Here is a 23,904-nt window from a genome sequence, read left to right on the forward strand (position 1 = left end):
AATATATACTTAGTGGAAGTGTTCCGCCACAGGAGATTGTCAAAAACGACCACTAGATAATTTACCTCTGCTGCATACTTTTATGTCACACCATCTAGGGTTATTTATTGTCCTAAGAATATTTTTAGTGACAGTGACAGGAAAGGTGCCGTTTTCGATAGGTTGATGTTGAGGCCACACTGACATTATTTTTGTTAGGTTTGGTGCAGTACTGTGGGTCCCTGATGGTTAAGCTGCTCTTCCCAATTAAAAACGTGTGCTGATTTTATTTCCTTTTTTAATCTGATAAGTACGTATTTAGCTTGCTCATCAAGGGTAGCTGACAGTCAATTTATGATCATAAAGTTGCTAACTGTAAGTTGCAAGACGAAAGATATAGTACATTTTTACACTAAGAGATAGTTCTTATAGATCTTATTCTGTAATAGTTTGGAAACAAGTTCCCATACGTTTTTATAAATTTTTGTAAGACTTTCTCATTTTAGCTACACATTGCCCATCTGCCGCGCATTTACAAAGGGTTTTCGGGCAGAGAACTAAATACGGTTAAAATATTGTCGCGTTGTTGTTGTTGTTGTAGCAGTGGCGTAATACCCGTTTATGCATCTGGAGTCTAGTCGTCATTTGATTCGTATCACTTAAGACCAGACATGCTTAACCAACGAAACGATATCATTTCGTTACGATAATCAACGTTAATAAACTAAACGAAGTCATTTCGTTTCGTTTATTAACGTTAAGATCGTAAAATTAACGTTAATTTGACGTTCTTAACGTTAATAAACGAAACGAAATGACTTCGTTTCGTTTATTGACGTTGATTATCGTAACGAAATGATATCGTTTCGTCGGTTAAGCATGCCTGCTTAAGACTGAAAAACAGTTCATCTTACCAGAAAGATTAAGCAATTTTCTTTTATTTTATTAATTTTCTATATTTACACCAATCAGCTTTAATTTCTGCATTACTAACCGATTCTAATATCTCAAGTTTGACTTTACTTTGCAAATGAACAGGCAAAGTGTTGGTTGCACGAAACATTGCATCAAAAAAACTACGCAAACACATCTCCTTCTCCGACATATTTTCCTCAACTAAAAGTGGTACGTCCATGAGAACGTCTTCTTGTGGTGTTTGTGTCTCCGCCGACACACTTGATATTACAATCTCATTCTTCAATTTCTGTTGTTGTTGTTGTTGTAGCAGTTCCAATTTATATTCTTGTCCTTTCGTCAAAACAATCGGTTTGGCCAACTGTACAAGCCTTTCCAATTCTGGATCGTCTTTGCTACGGTATGGTGCTATAAAACTCATGTCGCTATAATAACTCCATGGCATTTTAATATCAGTTTTTTGACACTGCGGCAGTGTGACTTCATCTTTATTATAATTGGAGCGTGCTAATCGTATTAATTCGTTGCGATAGCACATCATAAAGGTTTTGTAGAGTTCATTCCAAATGTTTTTTGCTTCATTACCTACAAGAGGGAAATTCTTATCAAATTTTTTCATTTGGGTGTATACTGATAGGTTAGATATTGTGATAAAAAAAAATACCATTTTTAAAACCCAACTTGACTCCTGCTTGAGCCCAAATTCTATTTTTGTATTCTTCGTCCTTGTATCTTCGCAGTCGATAATCGTACAGAACCTTATTTTCCTGTACCATAGATATGAGAGCCACCAATTTGCGATCCTTATGCGACGTCATGTTGAAATGTGGGTATAGATATGTATGCACAGATTTCTTAAAATAGATAGAATATATAGATGATAAATATTAATATATTTTTTGTTAGTTCAAAATGCAATTTACAGCAGTAACTTTATGAATAACAGCTGATGGAATCAACAATCCGTATGGGCGCTTTCTTTTTTTTTTTTTTTTTGCGCTTTGATGCTGTCGCACATACAGCTAAAATGGTGAAGAGTTATATCCATTGTAAATTTTACCAAGTAGCGCGACTAACAGCTGATCGGTGAAAATTCGCACATTCACACGCACAGTTCTCGACTCAGTTTCAAAAAAAAACTTTAGATTATTTAATTCAAATTTTAAAGTGAGATAATCCTTGCCAATTAATGTATACAGAATATATATGGCGTTTTTGTTGTTTTTAAAACAATAGTTTTATTTATATTAAAGCTTTTATCATTTTTTTTTTTAACTTTGAAAAAACTCCGAACACCATTCCTTCATTATATGACATTCGACTGCCTAGTCCACTGCCTTGCACTCTATTCGCAACATAACCTCTACTTAAGCTGCCAAACTATATAGTAAACAATGGTTATATCTGTTCCTGTATACACCAGGTTGATAATGTAATGGTTTTTATTTATTTGACTTTCTTTGACAATTTTTGGCGATGTGGAAATGTGAACCTCAGATGCATGGTTCAATTATGTACAGGTTGGCTCATCTCATCAGCTGATTTTATTTATGTCATTGCATGGTCGAAGGGATTGTCAAAAGGAGATGGCGAACTCAAAATGAAACCAACACATTGGCAACATTTTACTTACACATACAAAAACTGCTAAGTTTTATGTTTCCATTCCATAACATTCGCACCAACACCAATACACAGGTTTTGACAATTTGAAAAGACATATTTTGTTGCTTTACAGATGAGCCAACCTGTATATAGTTGAACCATGCTCAGATGACAGCTGTGCGTTCTGTCATTTGCTCCCATGTTCACAGACCCTACAAGATTACTGACTATCATATGACTATCATCTGATTGCCAGCAATGTCAACCTAACGATCAGCGCCTCATACAAACTTTCTATCACAAACTTAAGGCATGGCGGAACGATACAAGGTGGCAGCATGGGACAGCTGATTATTAACTTTTTTTATTTGATTTGATACATCAACTTCCGGCGCAGTACGATTTTGACATTTGTCCATCGAATTTACAAAAACAAAGTACATGGAATTTTTATTTATGTTTGTAGGTATGTCGCCATGCTGCCACCTTGTATCGTTCCGCCATGCTTAAGGGGACTTGCGCAAATGTGATGTAAACAACTGTGTACGTGTGAGTTTTTGTCTCCATCTTATACACCAACGTGGCCTACTGATTAAATATATAGCCGTACTGCTCACTCTCATTACTTTTCCTGGATCAGTGCTGACACTCTGACTATCAAAAAGTGTCATAAATGATAGTTTACTGTAGATATCAGGTTTGACTGTTATACTATCATAAATGACCATTGTTATATTCCGGCAAAAATGAAACAATGCTTTTTGCTTTTTATTTACTTTATTTCATTACGTTTTTAATTTTGTACGTGATAAAAGCTTACGTGTTTCTTATTTGTTTAAAATAAATAGTTTTAAAAATATTTTTATTTGCCTTCAAATATTATAATTTATTAAATTTTGATGAGCTCGAGGCAGTTTAAAAAATTGAAACACAGTTTAAATTTTTATATTTCAATTTTATTTGGTCGATATTTCGATCTCATTCTGAGATCATCCTCAGGAACTGTGGACAAAAACAACAATTAGTTAACATGTAAACAATTTTCAAACCCTAAACATAATACCACTTACACAATTGAATATGTTTTACCCATTGTTTGCTATATAGTTTGGCAGCTTAAATAGAGGTTATGTTGCGAATAGAGTGGAAGGCAGTGGACTAGGCAGTCGAATGTCATATAATGAAGGAATGGTGTTCGGAGTTTTTTCAAAGTTAAAAAAAAAATGTTAAAAGCTTTAATATAAATAAGACTATTGTTTTAATAACAACAAAAACGCCTTATATATTCTATATACATAAATTCGTAAGGATTATCTCACTTCAAAAATTGAGTTAAATAATCTAAAGTTTGTTTTTGAAATTGAGTCGAGAACTGTGCGTGTGAATGTGCGAATTTTCACCGATCAGCTGTTAGTTGCGCTACTTGGTAAAATTTACAATGGTTTTACCGACTAACAAGATGTACGAAAAAAGAAAGCGTAGAAGTCAAATAAATATGAAAATATAAACAATTTAACACTGTAAGTATAAACAAAAATCTACAAAAACAACAATACATAGAATGACGAACAAAAAGACATAATCATTTGCATTAACATACAAATGTACATATGTACATATATATTGGTCATCCCACTGCATTTGTTGTGTTGAGCTGCAATTCTAACTAGAACAGTGTTGTTGTCTTAAAACTAAGTCGCGGTAAACGCGCGCCAGCTGATCAGTGTCTATTTTATAATTCATTTTCGTGTCATTAGGGGTGTTCGTTATGTGCAGCATTTCTAAAGTATATCTTTTGCCGTAATTTTTCTCCTCGTGTAAAATGGATACATTATCGAAATCGGGATAATGCCCGGTATCTTTGCAATGTGATGACAATGCCGTCTTATTGTCCGAAAAACTGCTTCTTAATTTCACATTTGACCTGTGAGCGGAAATCCTTGTCTTGAGTTTAATTTTTGTTGTCCCCACATATACCTTTTTGCATAAGTGGGACCCGTCACCATTACACGGAATCCTGTAAACTACATCAGACTTCTCTTGTTTGGGAATTCTATCCTTTGTATTGCTGTAGAGTTTTCTTAGCGTGTGTTTATAAGTTGACGCGATCTGATAATTATCTCTGTCATAGAGCTTTGAAAATTTTATTCTTTTCGTTATTCCTGGAACATGAACTACTGATTTGTATATTTTTCCCTCTCCTTTGGCTATGTTGGTTCTCTCCTTATTTTCGGTAAAGTATGTTCGAAGTAATTGATTTATGGTTGTCATAGGGAAGTCATTCTTTGTCAAGGTTACTTTTATTTCGTCAATATTCTTTTCGTGAAAAATCGTGTCGCTCATCGAGAGAACTCTTCTAATGAAATTGCTTGCGGTGTTTATAATTGCTTTTTTGTCATGTTTTGAATTAAAATTAATAAGTCTTCCAGATGCCGTGGGCTTTTTATACCAGTCAATCAACAATTTGTTATTCTTTCTGATAATAAGAGTGTCTAAGTAGGGTAGCTCTCCATCTTTTTCTGTTTCTATTGTAAATTGAATTGATTTATTGAAGTTGTTAAGATCTTTGAGCATCTTGTCGACATCTTGTGTCCTAACAATCGCGAACAATTTGTCAACGTACTTAGTTAATAAGCGCGGTTTATTGGCAGTTTCCATCATGAATTTGGATAGTAGTTCCTCCATGACTATATCCGCTACGACAGGTGATGCTGGTGATCCCATAGGCATTCCTGACCGTTGCTCATATATTTTGTCATTATATTTAAAGTAACGATTTTCCATTATGCAAAATTTAACTATGTTTAAAAACAGCTCTTGCGTTAACTTTGTATGGTCTTTTAATTCATTCCATTTTGAGGATATTATCTTTAATGCCAAGTCTACTGGAATGCTCGGGAATAAGGACACTACATCAAAAGACACTAGAATCTCATCATCATAGATATAGGTATTATTTATTTTTCGTTTGAATTCAATCGCATCTTTAACATTAAATTTAGACGATTTAGTTATATTTTCCAATATGTTAACAACATATTTGCATAATTCATACGACGGTGAGCAAATAGAGGAACAAATAGGTCGAAGTGGCGCCCCTTCTTTGTGAATTTTAGGCAAACCGTAAATTCTAGGTGGGTTGGCAGTTTTGCTTAAAAGTCGCTGTTTTTCTATTTCATTGATAACACCATTATCAAGCATTTTTTGAACTAAAGCATTGTTCTTCTCTTGTAATTTACTAGTAGGGTCTCGTTTTAACACTCTATATGTTGAAATGTTATTAACAATCGTTTGCATCTTTCTATCATATTCGGCTTTTTCCAACGCTACCATTACATTACCCTTATCTGCATTTAGAATCAGTATATCTTTATTCTTTTTCAGAAATGTTTTTGTGGCGAGTACCGTTTTGTTTATAAAATTATCCCTAGCAGAAATTGTATTCCTATTAAGATGCTCGTGTATAAGTTTAGTAAAATTACTTCTTCCTATTTCTTGTTTTTCTTTGTCTTCAATATATAACTTATAGCAGACGGGGAGAATGTTATACGCACTATTGAAGACAAAGAAAAACAAGAAATAGGAAGAAGTAATTTTACTAAACTTATACACGAGCATCTTAATAGGAATACAATTTCTGCTAGGGATAAATTTATAAACAAAACGGTACTCGCCACAAAAACATTTCTGAAAAAGTATAAAGATATACTGATTCTAAATGCAGATAAGGGTAATGTAACGGTAGCGTTGGAAAAAGCCGAATATGATAGAAAGATGCAAACGATTGTTAATAACATTTCAACATATAGAGTGTTAAAACGAGACCCTACTAGTAAATTACAAGAGAAGAACAATGCGTTAGTTCAAAAAATGCTTGATAATGGTGTTATCAATGAAATAGAAAAACAGCGACTTTTAAGCAAAACTGCCAACCCACCTAGAATTTACGGTTTGCCTAAAATTCACAAAGAAGGGGCGCCACTTCGACCTATTTGTTCCTCTATTTGCTCACCGTCGTATGAATTATGCAAATATGTTGTTAAAATATTGGAAAATATAACTAAATCGTCTAAATTTAATGTTAAAGATGCGATCGAATTCAAACGAAAAATAAATAATACCTATATCTATGACGATGAGATTCTAGTGTCTTTTGATGTAGTGTCCTTATTCCCGAGCATTCCAGTAGACTTGGCATTAAAGATAATATCCTCAAAATGGAATGAATTAAAAGACCATACAAAGTTAACGCAAGAGCTGTTTTTAAACATAGTTAAATTTTGCATAATGGAAAATCGTTACTTTAAATATAATGACAAAATATATGAGCAACGGTCAGGAATGCCTATGGGATCACCAGCATCACCTGTCGTAGCGGATATAGTCATGGAGGAACTACTATCCAAATTCATGATGGAAGCTGCCAATAAACCGCGCTTATTAACTAAGTACGTTGACGACTTGTTCGCGATTGTTAGGACACAAGACGCCGACAAGATGCTCAAAGATCTTAACAACTTCAATAAATCAATTCAATTTACAATAGAAACAGAAAAAGATGGAGAGCTACCCTACTTAGACACTCTTATTATCAGAAAGAATAACAAATTGTTGATTGACTGGCATAAAAAGCCCACGGCATCTGGAAGACTTATTAATTTTAATTCAAAACATGACAAAAAAGCAATTATAAACACCGCAAGCAATTTCATTAGAAGAGTTCTCTCGATGAGCGACACGATTTTTCACGAAAAGAATATTGACGAAATAAAAGTAACCTTGACAAAGAATGACTTCCCTATGACAACCATAAATCAATTACTTCGAACATACTTTACCGAAAATAAGGAGAAAACCAACATAGCCAAAGGAGAGGGAAAAATATACAAATCAGTAGTTCATGTTCCAGGAATAACGGAAAGAATAAAATTTTTAAAGCTCTATGACAGAGATAAATATCAGATCGCGTCAACTTATAAACACACGCTAAGAAAACTCTACAGCAATACAAAGGATAGAATTCCCAAACAAGAGAAGTCTGATGTAGTTTACAGGATTCCGTGTAATGGTGACGGGTCCCACTTATGCAAAAAGGTATATGTGGGGACAACAAAAATGAAACTCAAGACAAGGATTTCCGCTCACAGGTCAAATGTGAAATTAAGAAGCAGTTTTTCGGACAATAAGACGGCATTGTCATCACATTGCAAAGATACCGGGCATTATCCCGATTTCGATAATGTATCCATTTTACACGAGGAGAAAAATTACGGCAAAAGATATACTTTAGAAATGCTGCACATAACGAACACCCCTAATGACACGAAAATGAATTATAAAATAGACACTGATCAGCTGGCGCGCGTTTACCGCGACTTAGTTTTAAGACAACAACACTGTTCTAGTTAGAATTGCAGCTCAACACAACAAATGCAGTGGGATGACCAATATATATTGTCACGGATATTAGCATCACTAAATTATCCCATCACTAAGGCGATGCTAAGGCCATGCCAAGCAGTATTTACGTTAATAATCAAATCAAGTATACACATATATAAGGCAGCCCAGAGAGATGTCACACACAGATGCATTTACTTATATGCCTATGTGCGCGCGAGAGACTGTAAACTACAAACATTCACATCAATAATTCAATCTTTATGTACCTACATAAACGAATAAATAATTGCGTCTACACATATGTACGTATACGAGCAGCGGAGCGGCAATGCACAAACACATGAATATATCTTATCTGAGTTGTCACAAGAGAGAGCAATAATTTGTGCACGTAGTTGTGGCTGGCGATTTTGTAGCCGAAACAACTAGTAAGTTCTGGAAATCGAAGAGCCTAGAAGTATGCAGCGTAAACTATAAAAGCGAGGCAAGCGAGTAAGAAGGAATTCAGTTTGATTTGAGTTGATCAGCAGTTACGACTAAGAAGATATCTAGCGAGCAATACCAGTATTATTTTGATTAGTGGAGTTTCATTTGAGCTATCAGTTTGGTTATTAAGCTATTCGTTGCACAGTTTGAGTGTTATTGTGAAGCATTTTAATAAAGGCCATTTTTCCATTATTCAATATTGGAGTTATTTATTCAACAGTTTAGTGATTCGAACTTAGCAGAGGATTGCAAATAAGAGGATTTGCAAGCAAAATCGTTACAATTGGTGTCAGAAGAGGAATTGTTGAATAAATTCCAGAGGACAACAAGGACATGGCAAAGTTCAGTGAATTGAAGATCCAGCAACTAAAGAAGGAGTTGGAGAGCCGTGGATTGAATACAAGCGGCGTTAAACTTGAACTTCAGGCACGGCTACGAGAGGCAATGGAAGCAGAAGGAATTGATGTGGAAGAGCATGTCTTTCATCTTGATGGCGAGGAGACAACAAAAATTGAAGAGAAAAACAAAACATCGCAAACGGTTACCAGCACAGACTTGAACGTGATATTGGCTGCAATATCTGCACAAACGTCGACAGTAACATCGAAAATTGAAGCACAAGAAACACGTATTTCAGAAATGTCGACACAAATTTCTTCACAACTAGTATCGCAGGAGACACTTTTAACATCCAAGATGGAAGCACAAGAGGCACGTATAACAGAAATGTCATCACAAATATCCACAAATATGTCATCACAGCTGGAAGAACAAAAGACATATATGGCAACCCAACTGAAAGAACAAGAGACACGCATAACAGTACAACTAGAAGCACAAGAGGCGCGTATATCATCAAAACTCGAAGCGCGCATGGACGAAAAAATAATGCAGTTTGAAGAAAAATTCGAGGCAGAGGTGGATGCGTTGAGAGGTCGTATACAGGAATTGCAACTTAATCGGCCGGCTGCTTCAGCGAGTAATACAAAGGTAAAAACTCCATCTTTTGACGGTTCTGTTCCTTTCCAGGTCTTCAAGCTTCAGTTTGAGAAGACCGCAGCAGTGAACAACTGGAATGCGGAAGATAAAGTTGCTGCATTGTTCGTAGCATTGAAGGGGCCAGCAGCGGAAATCCTACAGACGATTCCCGAAGGAGAGCGGAACAATTATGAAGCATTGATGGCTGCTGTAGAACGACGTTATGGAAGCGAGCATAGAAAACAGATATTCCAAATTGAGTTGCAAAACCGCTACCAAAAAGCAAATGAGACATTGCAGGAGTTTGCTTCAGATGTTGAAAGGTTGGCTCATCTCGCAAATGCGGACGCACCCGTGGAATACACCGAGAGGGTAAAAATCCAGAGTTTTATAAATGGCATACGAGACGTGGAAACGAAGCGAGCTACATACGCGAACCCAAAACTGACATTCGCAGAAACGGTGTCACAAGCCCTGATTCAGGAAACAGCGTCGCTTCTGTGTAAGCCAGTTTTCAAAGCACGCCGTGTGGAAGTAGAAAGGCCAGGGTGGGTAGACGCAATATTGGAGGCGCTGAAAGGATCGCAAAAGCGGAGTGAAAAAGTTATCAAATGCTTCAAATGCGGGAAGTCCGGTCACATTGCACGTCATTGCGATCTTGGCCTTAATAGTTCCAACAATGTGGGTGGGCGTAAACGCAAAGCTGGAGGAGATGAGCAAGAGCGAGTAAGATGTAGAGAGCTAGATCCAGCTATTGAATGCCCTATGATATCTGTGTCGCAAATTGGTAGAAAATCGAGCAGTCTTACCGTCAGAGGGAATGTGGATGGCAAAGAACGAGCACTGACTGTAGATACGGGCGCATCTCATTCCTTGATCCGACCTGACTTGGTCAACAGGAGAGTAAAACCGTTACCTGGAGCAAAGTTGCGTACGGTCACTGGCGAGTATAACCAAGTTCAGGGAGAAGTGATATGTGAAGTATTGATTGGGAAGGTCATGGTTCTACACAAATTTGTTGTGGCGGAGATTGTTGATGCAGTTATATTGGGAGTGGATTTCTTGGTTGACCATGACATCAAGATCGATATGCAGAGAAGGGTGATGCGTTATGAGAACCAAGATGTGCCACTTAACTTTAGTTTGGAAAAAGGGTTCAGCAGTAATCGGGTACTGGTGGAGAAGACTCGACGAAGGCCACGAAATTCAAAGGTAAAGGTTGATGGAACAAATGGGCCAAACAAATCAAAGCCGAAGGTACCTGTGAGCAAAACACTGGCATTGAAAAGCCCTAACGGACGTACTAAAACGAAGAAAGAATGCAAGGGTGATTTCAAGCCAAGGCACACTACTGTTGTGAAGCGTCGGAACGATACTGATTATGCAAAGCAAATCCGTTCAGCGCAAGCTCTGCGAAGTGGTTCTTCATTGGCCGAGCAACAGAGTGCGAGGGAACGATCCAGAATAATGAGTAGTAAGATGGAACACAGGTACGACAAGGAAAATAATTCGGAAGGTTTCCGGGAGGGAGATTTGGTACTGCTATACAACCCTCACCGGCGGAAAGGTGTTCCATCCAAATATCGGTGCAGTTGGGAAGGCCTGTACAGAGTTGTGAAGACGATCAGTGATGTCATCTGCCGCATACAAGCGATTGGGAAATCACGAAATAGAAGAGTGGTACATTTGGCGATGCTAGCAGCGTTTAGATCGAGAGATTTGTCTGATCGGGATGATCAGACTTAGGTGGAGGGCAGTGTCACGGATATTAGCATCACTAAATTATCCCATCACTAAGGCGATGCTAAGGCCATGCCAAGCAGTATTTACGTTAATAATCAAATCAAGTATACACATATATAAGGCAGCCCAGAGAGATGTCACACACAGATGCATTTACTTATATGCCTATGTGCGCGCGAGAGACTGTAAACTACAAACATTCACATCAATAATTCAATCTTTATGTATCTACATAAACGAATAAATAATTGCGTCTACACATATGTACGTATACGAGCAGCGGAGCGGCAATGCACAAACACATGCATATATCTTATCTGAGTTGTCACAAGAGAGAGCAATAATTTGTGCACGTAGTTGTGGCTGGCGATTTTGTAGCCGAAACAACTAGTAAGTTCTGGAAATCGAAGAGCCTAGAAGTATGCAGCGTAAACTATAAAAGCGAGGCAAGCGAGTAAGAAGGAATTCAGTTTGATTTGAGTTGATCAGCAGTTACGACTAAGAAGATATCTAGCGAGCAATACCAGTATTATTTTGATTAGTGGAGTTTCATTTGAGCTATCAGTTTGGTTATTAAGCTATTCGTTGCACAGTTTGAGTGTTATTGTGAAGCATTTTAATAAAGGCCATTTTTCCATTATTCAATATTGGAGTTATTTATTCAACAGTTTAGTGATTCGAACTTAGCAGAGGATTGCAAATAAGAGGATTTGCAAGCAAAATCGTTACAATATGTACATATGTACATTTGTATGTTAATGCAAATGATTATGTCTTTTTGTTCGTCATTCTATGTATTGTTGTTTTTGTAGATTTTTGTTTATACTTACGGTGTTAAATTGTAAATTGTTTATATTTTCATATTTATTTGACTTCTACGCTTTCTTTTTTCGTACATCTTGTTAGTCGGTAAAACATATTCAATTGTGTAAGTGGTATTATGTTTAGGGTTTGAAAATTGTTTACATGTTAACTAATTGTTGTTTTTGTCCACAGTTCCTGAGGATGATCTCAGAATGAGATCGAAATATCGACCAAATAAAATTGAAATATAAAAATTTAAACTGTGTTTCAATTTTTTAAACTGCCTCGAGCTCATCAAAATTTAATAAATTATAATAAATAGTTTTATAAGAATTCGAGTTCAGAATGTTCAATTTAAATTCAGAAAATAACAAAACAATAGAAGAGCGCTTTCCTCATGCGGAAACACATTTAAAAATGAATCACCACTAACCACTATTATTTTTCGCGTATAAATTTTGTGAGTGCGCCCCACACATTCCGACAGCTTTTGGTATTTTTTAATATTATTTTCGATTTTTTTTTCTTTTAGCATGGAGCTTTGAAATGCTCTCTTTTTCATTTTTTAAACTTATTTTTTATATGGTTTTCGTCGGTTGAAAATGGCGGTATTTAAAAAATAACAAAACAACCGTGATAATCATTTGATTGTCATATGACAGTCAGTAGTGAAAACATGATTAAATCGGATAAACTGTTCTCGCATACATAAAATTCTGTTGAGAATTATGTATCTGTCTCACATGCATAATGGTATCTGCTGTATGTTCTTTTGTTCTGTACTAGGTGTCCGAAGCTTTCCCAGTTTGAGTCCTTTTTCATGATTATAGGCTGTCGTTGGGTACATGTGGACATGCGTGAGCGAACAAATGAACATACATAAATTTGAGTATCAATGTTTACGTCATCGCAGGATCAGCATTGTCAAGTGTGAGTGTATTAGTAAAACTATCAGCGTTTCTTGTAGGGGAGTTGTACTAATTATCTCAATTCTATATTGTTTTTACTTTTTACTTCAAAAAAAAAGAAATGGTGGTAGGCTTACAAATTTATTACATTTTGATAAGTTGTGTACATATTAGCATATCCCAAGTATCTCATCCCTTTATCCTACTTATTATAATTTTAATAACAAGTTAAGTATACATTCTTGCAAGTTACTTTGATTGAAATATATTTTTTTGAAATGTTCATTACTACTGTTTAACATTTCTTACTTAAAATTAAGATTTGTACATATCTATATGTATATATACATATATCTTTACTTCATTTTGTCTTTTTAATATAACAGTTTTTATTTGTATTAGGGCAAATATTCTAATACTTAGCAATCTTACATCTAATGTTTATTATTATTGTTTTTTTTTTTAACTTTAAAGTGAATTAGCAAGACCAGCATTGTGCAGAAAATTAATTAATTCTTCATAATACAAAAAATTTTTTGTCATAAAGAGATCTTTTAAATTATTGAATTTTTTAAAAATGGTACTGGTTCTGAAGGCACTGTATTTGTTACATTCAAATATGATGTGCTGCGTCGTTTCTGTCACATGTCATACTTGGCAGTGGTCAGAGATGTTTGCTTTAAATTTTTTTAAGTATATCTTTCCATACGTATATCCTAAAATCAGTATATTAAATAACTTCGTGTCATATGCATTTAATGTGTTTTTTTGTTTTTGAACCAAGGTTTCTTTTCCTTTAATGCTATTAGTTCTATAATATCTGCATCCAGTTTTGGACACTCCTAACGTTCTGTCCCATAGTTCCCTGCCAATTCTCAGAAGGGCTTCTCTGGGTGTTAAATCTGGATTTAGATGTTGTCCTACTTCAGTTGCTTTTTTTGCCGCTTCATCAGCTTTTTCATTGAATGTTATACCCATATGACTGGGTACCCAAATTATTTGGATTGTCTCAATTTTTGATGCCTGCAATTGATTATGAATTTCCGCTACTAAAAAATTTGTTGTGCTATCACAATCAAGATTACTTATTGCTCCTAGGCTGTCCGTAAAAATAGCTAATTTGTTTCGTTTATACCTTATTGCTAGCTTCAACGCTTCATATATTGCCACCAATTCTCCAAAAGTTGAAGTAAAAACCTGGTCTATTTTGAAAAGATAGGATACCTTACTTTCAATGTCATATACAGCACATCCCGTACTATCGCCTTCAACTGGGGCATCTGTGGCCAGTGTATAGAATTCTTCACTTACAAGCTCGTCCAATTTGGCATAGTACAAGGCTTTTAAATTTTGTCTTGAATATTCCCTTTTGGATTTACTTAATTTCGAATATGTAAATTTTATATTATTATATTTTTGAAAGCTTGTCTTTGTATTTATCTTATCCAAAACATGTCTAAACTGATTATATGCATAGCTGTAACTCGATCTTGCTGTGCTATTTTTTTGTATACTGTTCTTCATTTCCGGGTTCAATAGCCATTGTTTCGTCAATTCTTTGGTAGTTAACCAAAGCGCTCTGGAGAGTGGAGGAAGTTCACAGGCCAGAGCATATCTTGTATACGTTGGTGTGTTTGGTGGGACACCCAGGCATCTTCTCAGAGTTTCATTTACAGACGTAATTAATTGCTTACCCGCTCCTTTTGACGCGTCTGCAAACGTCGTGTTTGCATATTCCGCTTTCGATCTAACATAAGTTTTGAATAAATTTACAGCATTTTTGGGTGCCAGACCTGCCCTAATTGTTGTCAATTTACTTATGAGGTTTTTTGCATTTATGATGGAGTTTTTAATTCCCTTCACATGTTCTTTGGAATTCAAATTAGCCCTGACTATTCTGCCTAGCCATTTTACCTTTTCTACTTGTTGTATGCTATCTCCATTTAGTTGTAAATTAAACCTTCTTTTTGTAGTGCTCATGTACATGAAACACGTTTTTCCTGTATTGAATTCTAAGTTAATTTCCTCACAAAGCTGTTTAAAATTTGTTATATTAGTTTTTAATCTCAGCAGTGCCTCCTCGTCTGTTTTACCATGGCAAATTATTGCCACATCATCCGCATATTGAAATATTTGCGTATTTTCATCATTAACCTCATGCAATTTTCCAGTATACACATTCAACAGTATAGGCGAAAGACAACTACCCTGCGGTAGACCATTTTTAATTTGTATTGTGTGTTTCCCTAAAGTCAACTTTCTATATGAAAATAAGTTAAATATCCACTTAGCAATGTTTGGATGAACTTCTTTCTGCATTAGAATATTGTAGAGAATTTTTAAATCAACACAGTTGTATGCATTTGAAATATCTAGGATGCATATGAACACTTTGTTTTTTTTTGCTTTTTACCTCTGCAATGTAGTGCAACGCTTCATTTAGCCACATCGTGGCAGATCGATTTTCCCTATATGCAAAACTTCTGTTAGGAATTACTTTCTTATTTTCTATAAATTCAGTTAATTTATCTTTTATCATCATATTGAGACTTTTTACGACCACAGATAACAGTGATATGGGTCTATAGTTTCTGTAATCATCCAAGTCTTTCCCAGCCTTAGGGATAGGGATAATTTTTATTTTCCTCCATTCTGCCTTTACTGTATTGTTCTTAAAGTGTTCTACTAGCGCATAAAACAGACCCTCATTTGTCTTAACTGAAAGCTCTTTTAGCATATCAAACGTGATCCTATCCAAACCCCCCGCAGTAGATTTTTTCTTGTTTAATAACTCAAGGAACTTTTCAAAACTAAAACATATTTCCTCCCTTAATTGTTGTCCATTTACCATATCCTGCTCAGATATGTTGCTGCTACTTTGTTTTACTTGCTGTTCAATTTCTTTAAGATAGTTCGCATTACCTTCGTCTGCCCATACATTTTTTTCGCCGTGATTCATGTTGTGAAGATTGTTCACAAACCGCCACGCCTCCTTAGCATTTGGGTTCGTGTTTATTTCTTCAATTTTTTCCAGATAATTTTTCCTTTTCGCTTCCTTCACTGCTTTTTTCCATTTTTCCGACTCAATTACTGCAGTTTCAAGGTCCACTACATTGCCTGTTTGCCGAGCTTTTTTCCTTTTGGCTGTCAGGACTCTATAATGTTTTTCCAGTTCCTTATCCCACCACGCTTTTGGTGTGTATGCCGTATTGTTCAAATCAATAGTTGCTTTTTTTCTCGCATGTCTTAATTTTCTTTCAAATTCTTCCAAATCTATGAAATCTACCGTATTTAAATTATCTTGGAGCTTTTTTCTAGCTACGAAAAGGTTTGGTTGTTTGCTATTCATCATTTCTATGACTATCGGCTTGTGATGGCTGCCACCCAGGTACCCATCATGACATTTGAAAACTGGTAGTCTTCCCATGTTGGTAAAGGCTAAATCTAAAACCGAGTTCGTATTATAATTATCACAGTGATATGTCGCTGACCCATCATTCAGACATATCAAATTAAAATTGCTTACAGCACTATGTAAAAATTTACCTTTTGCATTATCCACTACATCCCCCCAGGTGCACATCCGTGCATTAAAGTCCCCAAGGAAGAGAAGGTTTTCAAATTTTTCCAGATGAGCTAAAATTCTACTTCTAATTCAAACATTTGTGTACCTAGGTTTGGCGGAAAGTATGCCGTGCAAATAGTTAAATTCGTTTTTAATTTTGTTGTTTTTGCTATTAAAATATCCTGATCAGTATGAAATTTGATTTTTGTAAATTTTATTTGTTTTCTAAAACCAATTGCTACTCCTCCATACCCATCGGTCCTAGTTTTTTTTAATAAATTAAATCCACTTAATTTGTGATTACATTTTTTTTATGTCATGAGAAAATATCTCCTGAAGACACACTATATCAATTTTATTTTTTTGATTAAAAAAATCTATATGATCATCAAATCAAACAAAAGGATTTTAAGCTTTGCACATTATATTGTAGTATTTTTATTGTGTCCATATTCATTATTTCGACCTTGTTTAACTGTTAGCCTCTCACTAACATGATTCTGACATAAGTTTTCTATGAGCTGCGCTATTGCATCATTGGTGTCTATATTAAATTTTTTCACTAGTAAAGTTAGCAATCTTTCTATTTCTCCTACTTTCGTCCAGTTCTGCTTTTGGTAGCAGGGTTCTTCCAACTTGTTTTCTTTCCTAGTATAACTTTTCTCTGGTTTGGCTCTTCGCACGTTCCTTGCTACATCACTATATCTATTTCTTGTAAGACGTTTGTTTATCACTTTATCATTGTTAATGCATTCCACATTTGTTTTATTCAACATCGGAAAACTTTCATCCATTTCTTCTAAAAGACTAAATCTGTTGTTGTAATTAATGGCGCTATGATACGTTTCAAACGCCTCAACTTTTGAAATTTTCTTAACCATCAACCGTTAACGGCAGTTGTTTCTATTCAGAGCACAATGCTCACCACTACCACAAAGAACACACCGATTTGGTTCTTTACAATTTTTTTTTTCGCAGCCTTCATCTTTTCCACACATAATACATCTGGGCTTAGCTCTACACCCCATTCGCGTGTGTCCTAGCCGACCACAGTTATAGCATTGCCTAATTCTTGGAATGTAATGAGTCACCTTGAATTTGACACAGTAAATATCTATAGCCTCAGGTATCTCATGCCCTTCAAAACCTATCTTTACCGTGTAGGTCGGAACGAATTTTTCATTTTCTTCCGGATCCCTTTAGGTTATCCTAGTGACAGATGTTACTTTTATATCCGTGTTTATATTACTCCATATTTCATCATCAGTGAATTCTAAAGGAATATTCCTTACTACTCCTACAGTTTCTACAAATTTTTTGGGTATGAAGGGTCTGAGTCCTAGTTCTTTCTCCTTTTCGTTGTTTACACATTCATTTGCATACTTATGACTTAAAAAATTTATTTTGAATAATGTTCTTCCAATTAATTTTATGTTTTTAATGCCAGTTACATTTAACCTCCTGATTTTCTCCCATAAAAAAGCCCATTACTAATTTTTACATTTTTAAATAACTCACTTTTGGAGGAGTCCACCAACACACTGAATTCACCACGGTGTCTTTCCGTGTATTCCTCACTTTTTCTTTCCTCTCTTCTATCTTTATTTTCCTCTGTCTCCATATTAATTTCTGCCTCTTGTTGTTTATTATAATGCACACTCTTTATACCTGCTTCACTTCCACTTGCCTGTACTTCACTATATTTAATATTGTCTTGTTCTTTCTTACCAACATCTTTGTTTTCTTCTTCTCTACCTTTGTTTTGAACACTCGTGTTATTTGCCTCCTTTCCTTCTGTCCCTATGTCCATACCCTCATTTGTCACATTTTGCGTTTTTCTTGTTGCTCCTGTCACCATTTTTTCAGTCATTTTATTTTCATTTTGTTTGCGTTCTGCTACCAATTTGGTCCACTCGCTTCTTGGAATTAGCATACCTTGTAACGGAATCTGAATGCCGTTATTTTTTCCGTTTTTAGTTTTTTAGCTTTTAACTCCCTACCTAAATCAAACCTTCTTTTTTCTTCGATTTCTAACTGCTTTCGTTCATTTTTTGTATTTCGCCTATAGCTAGTCTGCCGATTTCGATTCCTATATTCCAAAAAACCCGTGTCTAAGTCATCTTCCACGTCCGTCTCCATGTCATCCGCATCAGCGTCATCCCTGACCACTGCCTCCGACGCCCCGGCGTCGGCCATTTTGTATTTTTTCCCCAGTAATACAGCGTCTTCAGATTAGTGTTGGGAACTATCGAATGAATTCAACTATCGATAGTTAGTTACTGAATGATTTTAACTATCGAACGAATATTTTCATTCATTCATTCATTCATTTAATTTGTTCTTTAGCTTGCCAGAAACTAAAAGAACAATTTCTGGATTGTTTTAGTTACGCCTCGGGGTAGCTAAAGAACAAACCTATATAAGACAAAAAACGTCGTGTTCCAATGAAACGAGATCCAGATACGGCTAGAGATTTAACATGCAAATGCGACAACAATGTGAACCATATGGATCAATTTGTTGTTGCATTTGTATGTTAAATTTCTATCCGTATATGGATCACGCTACATTGGAACGTAACAAAAACGTTAAATGTGACTAAAATGGTGTAAATTGTGCTTCAAGTAAATAATGAAAATATTCAATTTAAATGCCTTTGTTACATGTTATGCAAAGCGCATGAATGATATGCAAATGACCTTGGTTCGCAACCCACAGAGTTTTTTGGTCTCCCCAAACCTGTGGGGAGATTTTATGGCTCTACAACAACAACAACAACAACAACAGGAAATAAGGTTACTTAAAATGGATTTTTATCTGTATTATTCAAATCTGTTTCAGAGGCATTATTGATTGCCTTAACTTATACATAAGCTACTGTTTTTTGTTTTTTTTTCAAAATTCAGGCCACGTTTAATTAATATAAAAATTGCACATTAAATTTCACTTATAAAAGAAACATAAAACAAATATTTCAAGCACTTAAATACTAAAAGTCGCTATGGTTGTTCTAGCCAAAATCGGATAGTGCATGAGGGTCTATATTAAATTTTCGCCGCAGAGATGGCAACTGATTGTGTTATTAAACCCCTAAAAAAATTGATTGTAAAGTAAATAATACAAGTATGTACATTGAGTTGACATGAAAAATACCTTCAATGTTTAAATTGCTGTTCAAAAATATTATCATATCTAGTTTATCTCGAGAAAACTCGTTCTGACGGAACCGATGTTGCGGGTATACGTAAATATTTTTTCGAAAGCATATATAGTTCCGGAAATGTTGGCTGGCTACGATTCCAATAGTCTAGGGGATTATTTGAGCGATCAACAAAATTTTGCCTTAGATATTGCTCCAACTGAATATTTGCATTGACATTGGGCGCGTTTTGACAAATTGTTTTTGCTTCAGCAACTTTTTCATCGAGAAGGTCCCAGAGAGATACTTCGCTTTTATCGACCGATACTTCTCTTGGGGTGTTGGTAGAAACACTTGTGTTTTGTTGCCGTATTAGGGAAGTTACTTCTTCCACTAGCCATTTTGTTGTATTATTTGCATTAATTTCGTTACCGAACGCAATTTTTTTAAACCAAGGATCTAGGAATGTTGATTTGGCGAACATTTTGTCAGACTCCAACTGCCCTAATCGTCTCCAAACTACCTCTAACAATCTGCTCTTCAAACTTTCTCCCTCTACAGTTTTCATATTGCGATTTCGTACTGCGTATTGAAGACCTGTGATTAGGGGCACTACCAGTGACATCGTGGGATAATTTTCTCCTGACAATTCGGTTGTCATGGCCTCTACGGGCTTGAAAAGATTAGTGTAGTCCAACAATGTTTCCCATTCTGATGAATTGAGGAAATCAGGAGTATTTGGTAAAGAAGTTATTATGGCAGAGAGTGGTTCTTTTACCAAGCATATGCGCTCCATCATTATAAGGGTGGAATTCCACCGGGTAGGGACATCTTGTTTTAACCTCAGTTCAGTAACGCCCATTTGCTTTTGCATATTTTTTAATTTTTCCGTCGCTTGAGAACTATGGTTAAAGTAAGTGACTATGGCACGACACTTGTTTATGAGCACAGTAACTTGTGGAACAGCTTTGATGGCATCAATTACACATAAATTTAATATATGCGCTACACATGGGTGGTGGTGCTTCTGTAGCATTTCAATTATATCCTTTTTAATATTAGCCCCGTTATCACATACTACAGTAACTATTTTGTCAAAAACGGACCACTCATCAAATATTAACTTCAATTCTGTAGCTATATTTTGGGAGGTATGATTTCCTAAGATTTCCTTTGTTGATAAAACTGCAGAAATCATTTTGTTATCCCGAACGAAATGACTAGTAACTGACAAAAAAGATTTTTGACTATCAGAAGTCCACATATCAGTTGTAACTGAAATATGTGTTACAATGTTGAGCAAGTCATGCAGTTTCTTTCTTACTTCATTGTATTTAAAAGGTAGCATTGTATTTGATAAAACTTTTCTGTTTGGCAAGGAATATAATGGCTGAAGTTTTTTGTATATTCTACAAATCCTACATTGTCAACGATGGAAAGCGGCTGCAAGTCTTTTGTAATCATCTTTAAAAGAGATTCATCAATATTATTTTTTTCTTGCTCTGAGAGCTCAGAACGTGTGCTGGTAACAAATAATTTTGTTTGAACAGTCCTTCTCAAACATCCACTATTGGAAATGTCTTCGGTAGGTACTGTTAACGAACTGTGCGCTGCACTCCCTGCAGTAGTTGACGAAAGAGAAGTGGAACTACGTTCCTCTTCTGAAATTACTGGCGCTATTTCTCCTGAAGTTAGATTCCTATGTTCTGAGGAAGACGGATGCTTACGGCGTAGATGGTCATTTAAATTTGATGTGTTGCCAGAAAATTTAAAAATTTTTTGGATATATGGCATTTAACTTCATTGCCATTTTTGGTAAAAAACTCCCAAACAGAAGATCTCTTCAATCCAGGCCGCATTATAAATATCTACACAAATTAAATCGTTAAAATCACTTCCTCAGTTAAAAATATTTAACAATTACCACGCTTAAAACGTTTGTCGATTAGGTTGACGTATGCTAAATTTATTTTAATATCTTTTTAACACTGATATATGCACAGCAAAAATTTAAATAGAACGAATGATTCGAAGAAATAGTAATGAGCGAATCATTCATACCAAAAACTAGTAGTTCGATAAAATAGTAATGAACGAATCATTCATACATAAAACTAGTAACTCGAAAAAATAGTAGTGGACGAATCATTCATGCCTAAAACTAGTAATTCGAAAAAATAGTAATGAACGAATCATTCATACCTAAAACTAGTAACTCGAAAAAATAGTAGTGAACGAATCATTCATACCTAAAACTAGTAATTCGAAAAAATAGTAATGAACGAATTTCAAATGACTATCGAATGAATGAAAATTATTGAACTATCGAATAACTCGATAGTTTTCATTCGATAGTTCCCAACACTACTTCAGATACACTTACCAGAATTTATATTTCTAGTTAAATGCTGAAAATGTTTTTGAATTTCACTATTTACAATTTTCAAAATACTTTTAATAACAATTTGTACAGAGCACTCTTTTTCCACAGCTATTTAGACAAAGTTTACAATATAAGTTAAATTCTTTATATCAAAAAGCCTACCACCTTCACCATGGTTCAACTATATACAGGTTGGCTTATCTGTAAAGCAACAAAATATGTCTGTTCAAATTGTCAAAATCTGTGTATTGGGGTTGGTGCGAATGGTATGGAATGGAAACATAAAACTTAGCAGTTTTTGTATGGGTAAGTAAAATGTTGCCAATGTGTTGGTTTCATTTTGAGTTTGCCATCTCCTTTTGACAACCCCTTCGACCATGCAATGACATAAGTAAAATCAGCTGATGAGATGAGCCAACCTGTACATAATTAAACCATGCACCTTCACAGTTAGAGAGCACAACGCCGAATGATGTATGGGCGCTTTCAGCAACTTTCAGCGAACATTATCAAACATTATAGCCATAGTGTACCTATACAAGTGTGTCAGCTAAGCGCTACTTTGGTTTAAGAATAATTAAATAATGATGTTGGATACATTGTAAACTTTACCAAGTAGCGCAACTAACAGCTGATCGCTCAAAATTTGCACACACACACAAACATCACTAATGGCCATATTACGGAAATCTTAGGGAAATTGAAGTTAAACTTTTAAACAGACATAAAATGTTATAATTTTAGAATACATAGCATCTAGGACATCTTAATTGCAGTAATTGAAAGAAAATGTTTGCTTATACTCAAGTATTTAATTATTTTTTCGAAATTTATCTTTAATATTGATGCAATGATTGATCCAATGCAACTCTGGTCTTCCTACTGTTCTTCATTCCACTCCATTCGAGTGCCTATTTTCACGGCCTGCGAGTGCCTTCCACTCTATTCGCAACATAACCTCGAATTAAGCTGCCAAACTATATAGTAAACAATGGAATCAGCTGTTAAATGGTTACCGATACGGTTACCGATAAAGCACCAATGTCTCCAGCTTAAAGGGCGAATTAATTGTGACTTATAACCATAAAGCCATAACCAGATAAAACAGCTGATCACACCTACCTTATAGAAATCAATGAAATCGAGTTAGCGTTACGGTATGGCACAATTAATCGATTACATTAATTTCCATAAGGTAGGTTCGATCAGCTGCTTTATCTGGTTATGGCTTTATGGTTATAAGTCACCATTAATTCGCCCTTTATTAAGGCTCCATTACTGATACTTAGCATAGACTTGACTTGGCTTGCGAACTGTCACTTACAGTTCTGTTAAATGAACATTGCATGTTACTGATTACTCAAAACTTAACTTGATACTTAGCATAGACTTGACTTGACTTGGCGTAAACTTGGCAACTTAGACACGATTATACTCCACTTGGCGCATAAAATCTGGCATCATAATCAGCGTTGAAATTTATTTTTAAATAAATGTCAATTTGTATGACAAAATGTTAAAATGAAATGGAAGCAAACAAATGGCATCTCAAAATGTAAACGTCACTTAGAACTTACATAGAAAATCAAAATTCAACAGACTTCTAAGTCAAGTTAAGTTTTGAGTAATCAGTAACATGCAATGTTCATTTAACAGAACTGTAAGTGACAGTTCGCAAGCCAAGTCAAGTCTATGCTAAGTATCAGTAATGGAGCCTTAAAGGCTCTGAATTTTGAATTTTGATGTTCTATGCATGGTTCAATGGTTCATCGGCAGCGTCTGTACACCTCTAGGTGCGGCTGCAAGCGGGCGTCTGTCTTGGAGCAAGCGGCTCGCTATATAAACGTGCCAAGTAATATTTTCACCCCCGCTGAGCGGGTTGTGCGCTGGGCTTGGGACCCGCCACGTAAAACCGTACTCCAATGAAATATAACAACAAGCCTCGGATAAATACACTCTCTATTGATGACGACCATGGCAAACGTTTGAAGGACAA

At 35.5% G+C, this 23,904-nt stretch overlaps 1 protein-coding gene across 1 annotated transcript; it reads right to left on the bottom strand.

Annotated features, from left to right (window-relative positions):
• Positions 1-901: 901 nt before the first annotated feature.
• LOC137253861 (uncharacterized) lies at positions 902-1,974 on the bottom strand. Its single transcript, XM_067791411.1, has 3 exons — positions 1,818-1,974; positions 1,559-1,748; positions 902-1,479 (listed from the first exon to the last, which is right to left on the bottom strand). The coding sequence occupies exons 2-3, from the start codon at positions 1,710-1,712 to the stop codon at positions 917-919; spliced, it is 717 nt and encodes a 238-aa protein (XP_067647512.1). The 5' UTR covers positions 1,713-1,748; positions 1,818-1,974; the 3' UTR covers positions 902-916.
• Between the last annotated feature and the right edge of the window lie 21,930 nt (positions 1,975-23,904).

Source organism: Eurosta solidaginis, chromosome 5, assembly GCF_040869045.1.
Source record: "Eurosta solidaginis isolate ZX-2024a chromosome 5, ASM4086904v1, whole genome shotgun sequence".
Taxonomy (NCBI): domain Eukaryota; kingdom Metazoa; phylum Arthropoda; class Insecta; order Diptera; family Tephritidae; genus Eurosta; species Eurosta solidaginis.

Bases quoted from the DNA above. Each gene is read 5' to 3' on its own strand.
- LOC137253861 (XM_067791411.1), bottom strand. From the start codon at position 1,712: ATGACGTCGCATAAGGATCGCAAATTGGTGGCTCTCATATCTATGGTA. The intron at 1,480-1,558 runs GTATTTTTTTTT...TCCCTCTTGTAG, and splicing joins CAAGTTGGGTTTTAAAAATG to GTAATGAAGCAAAAAACATT.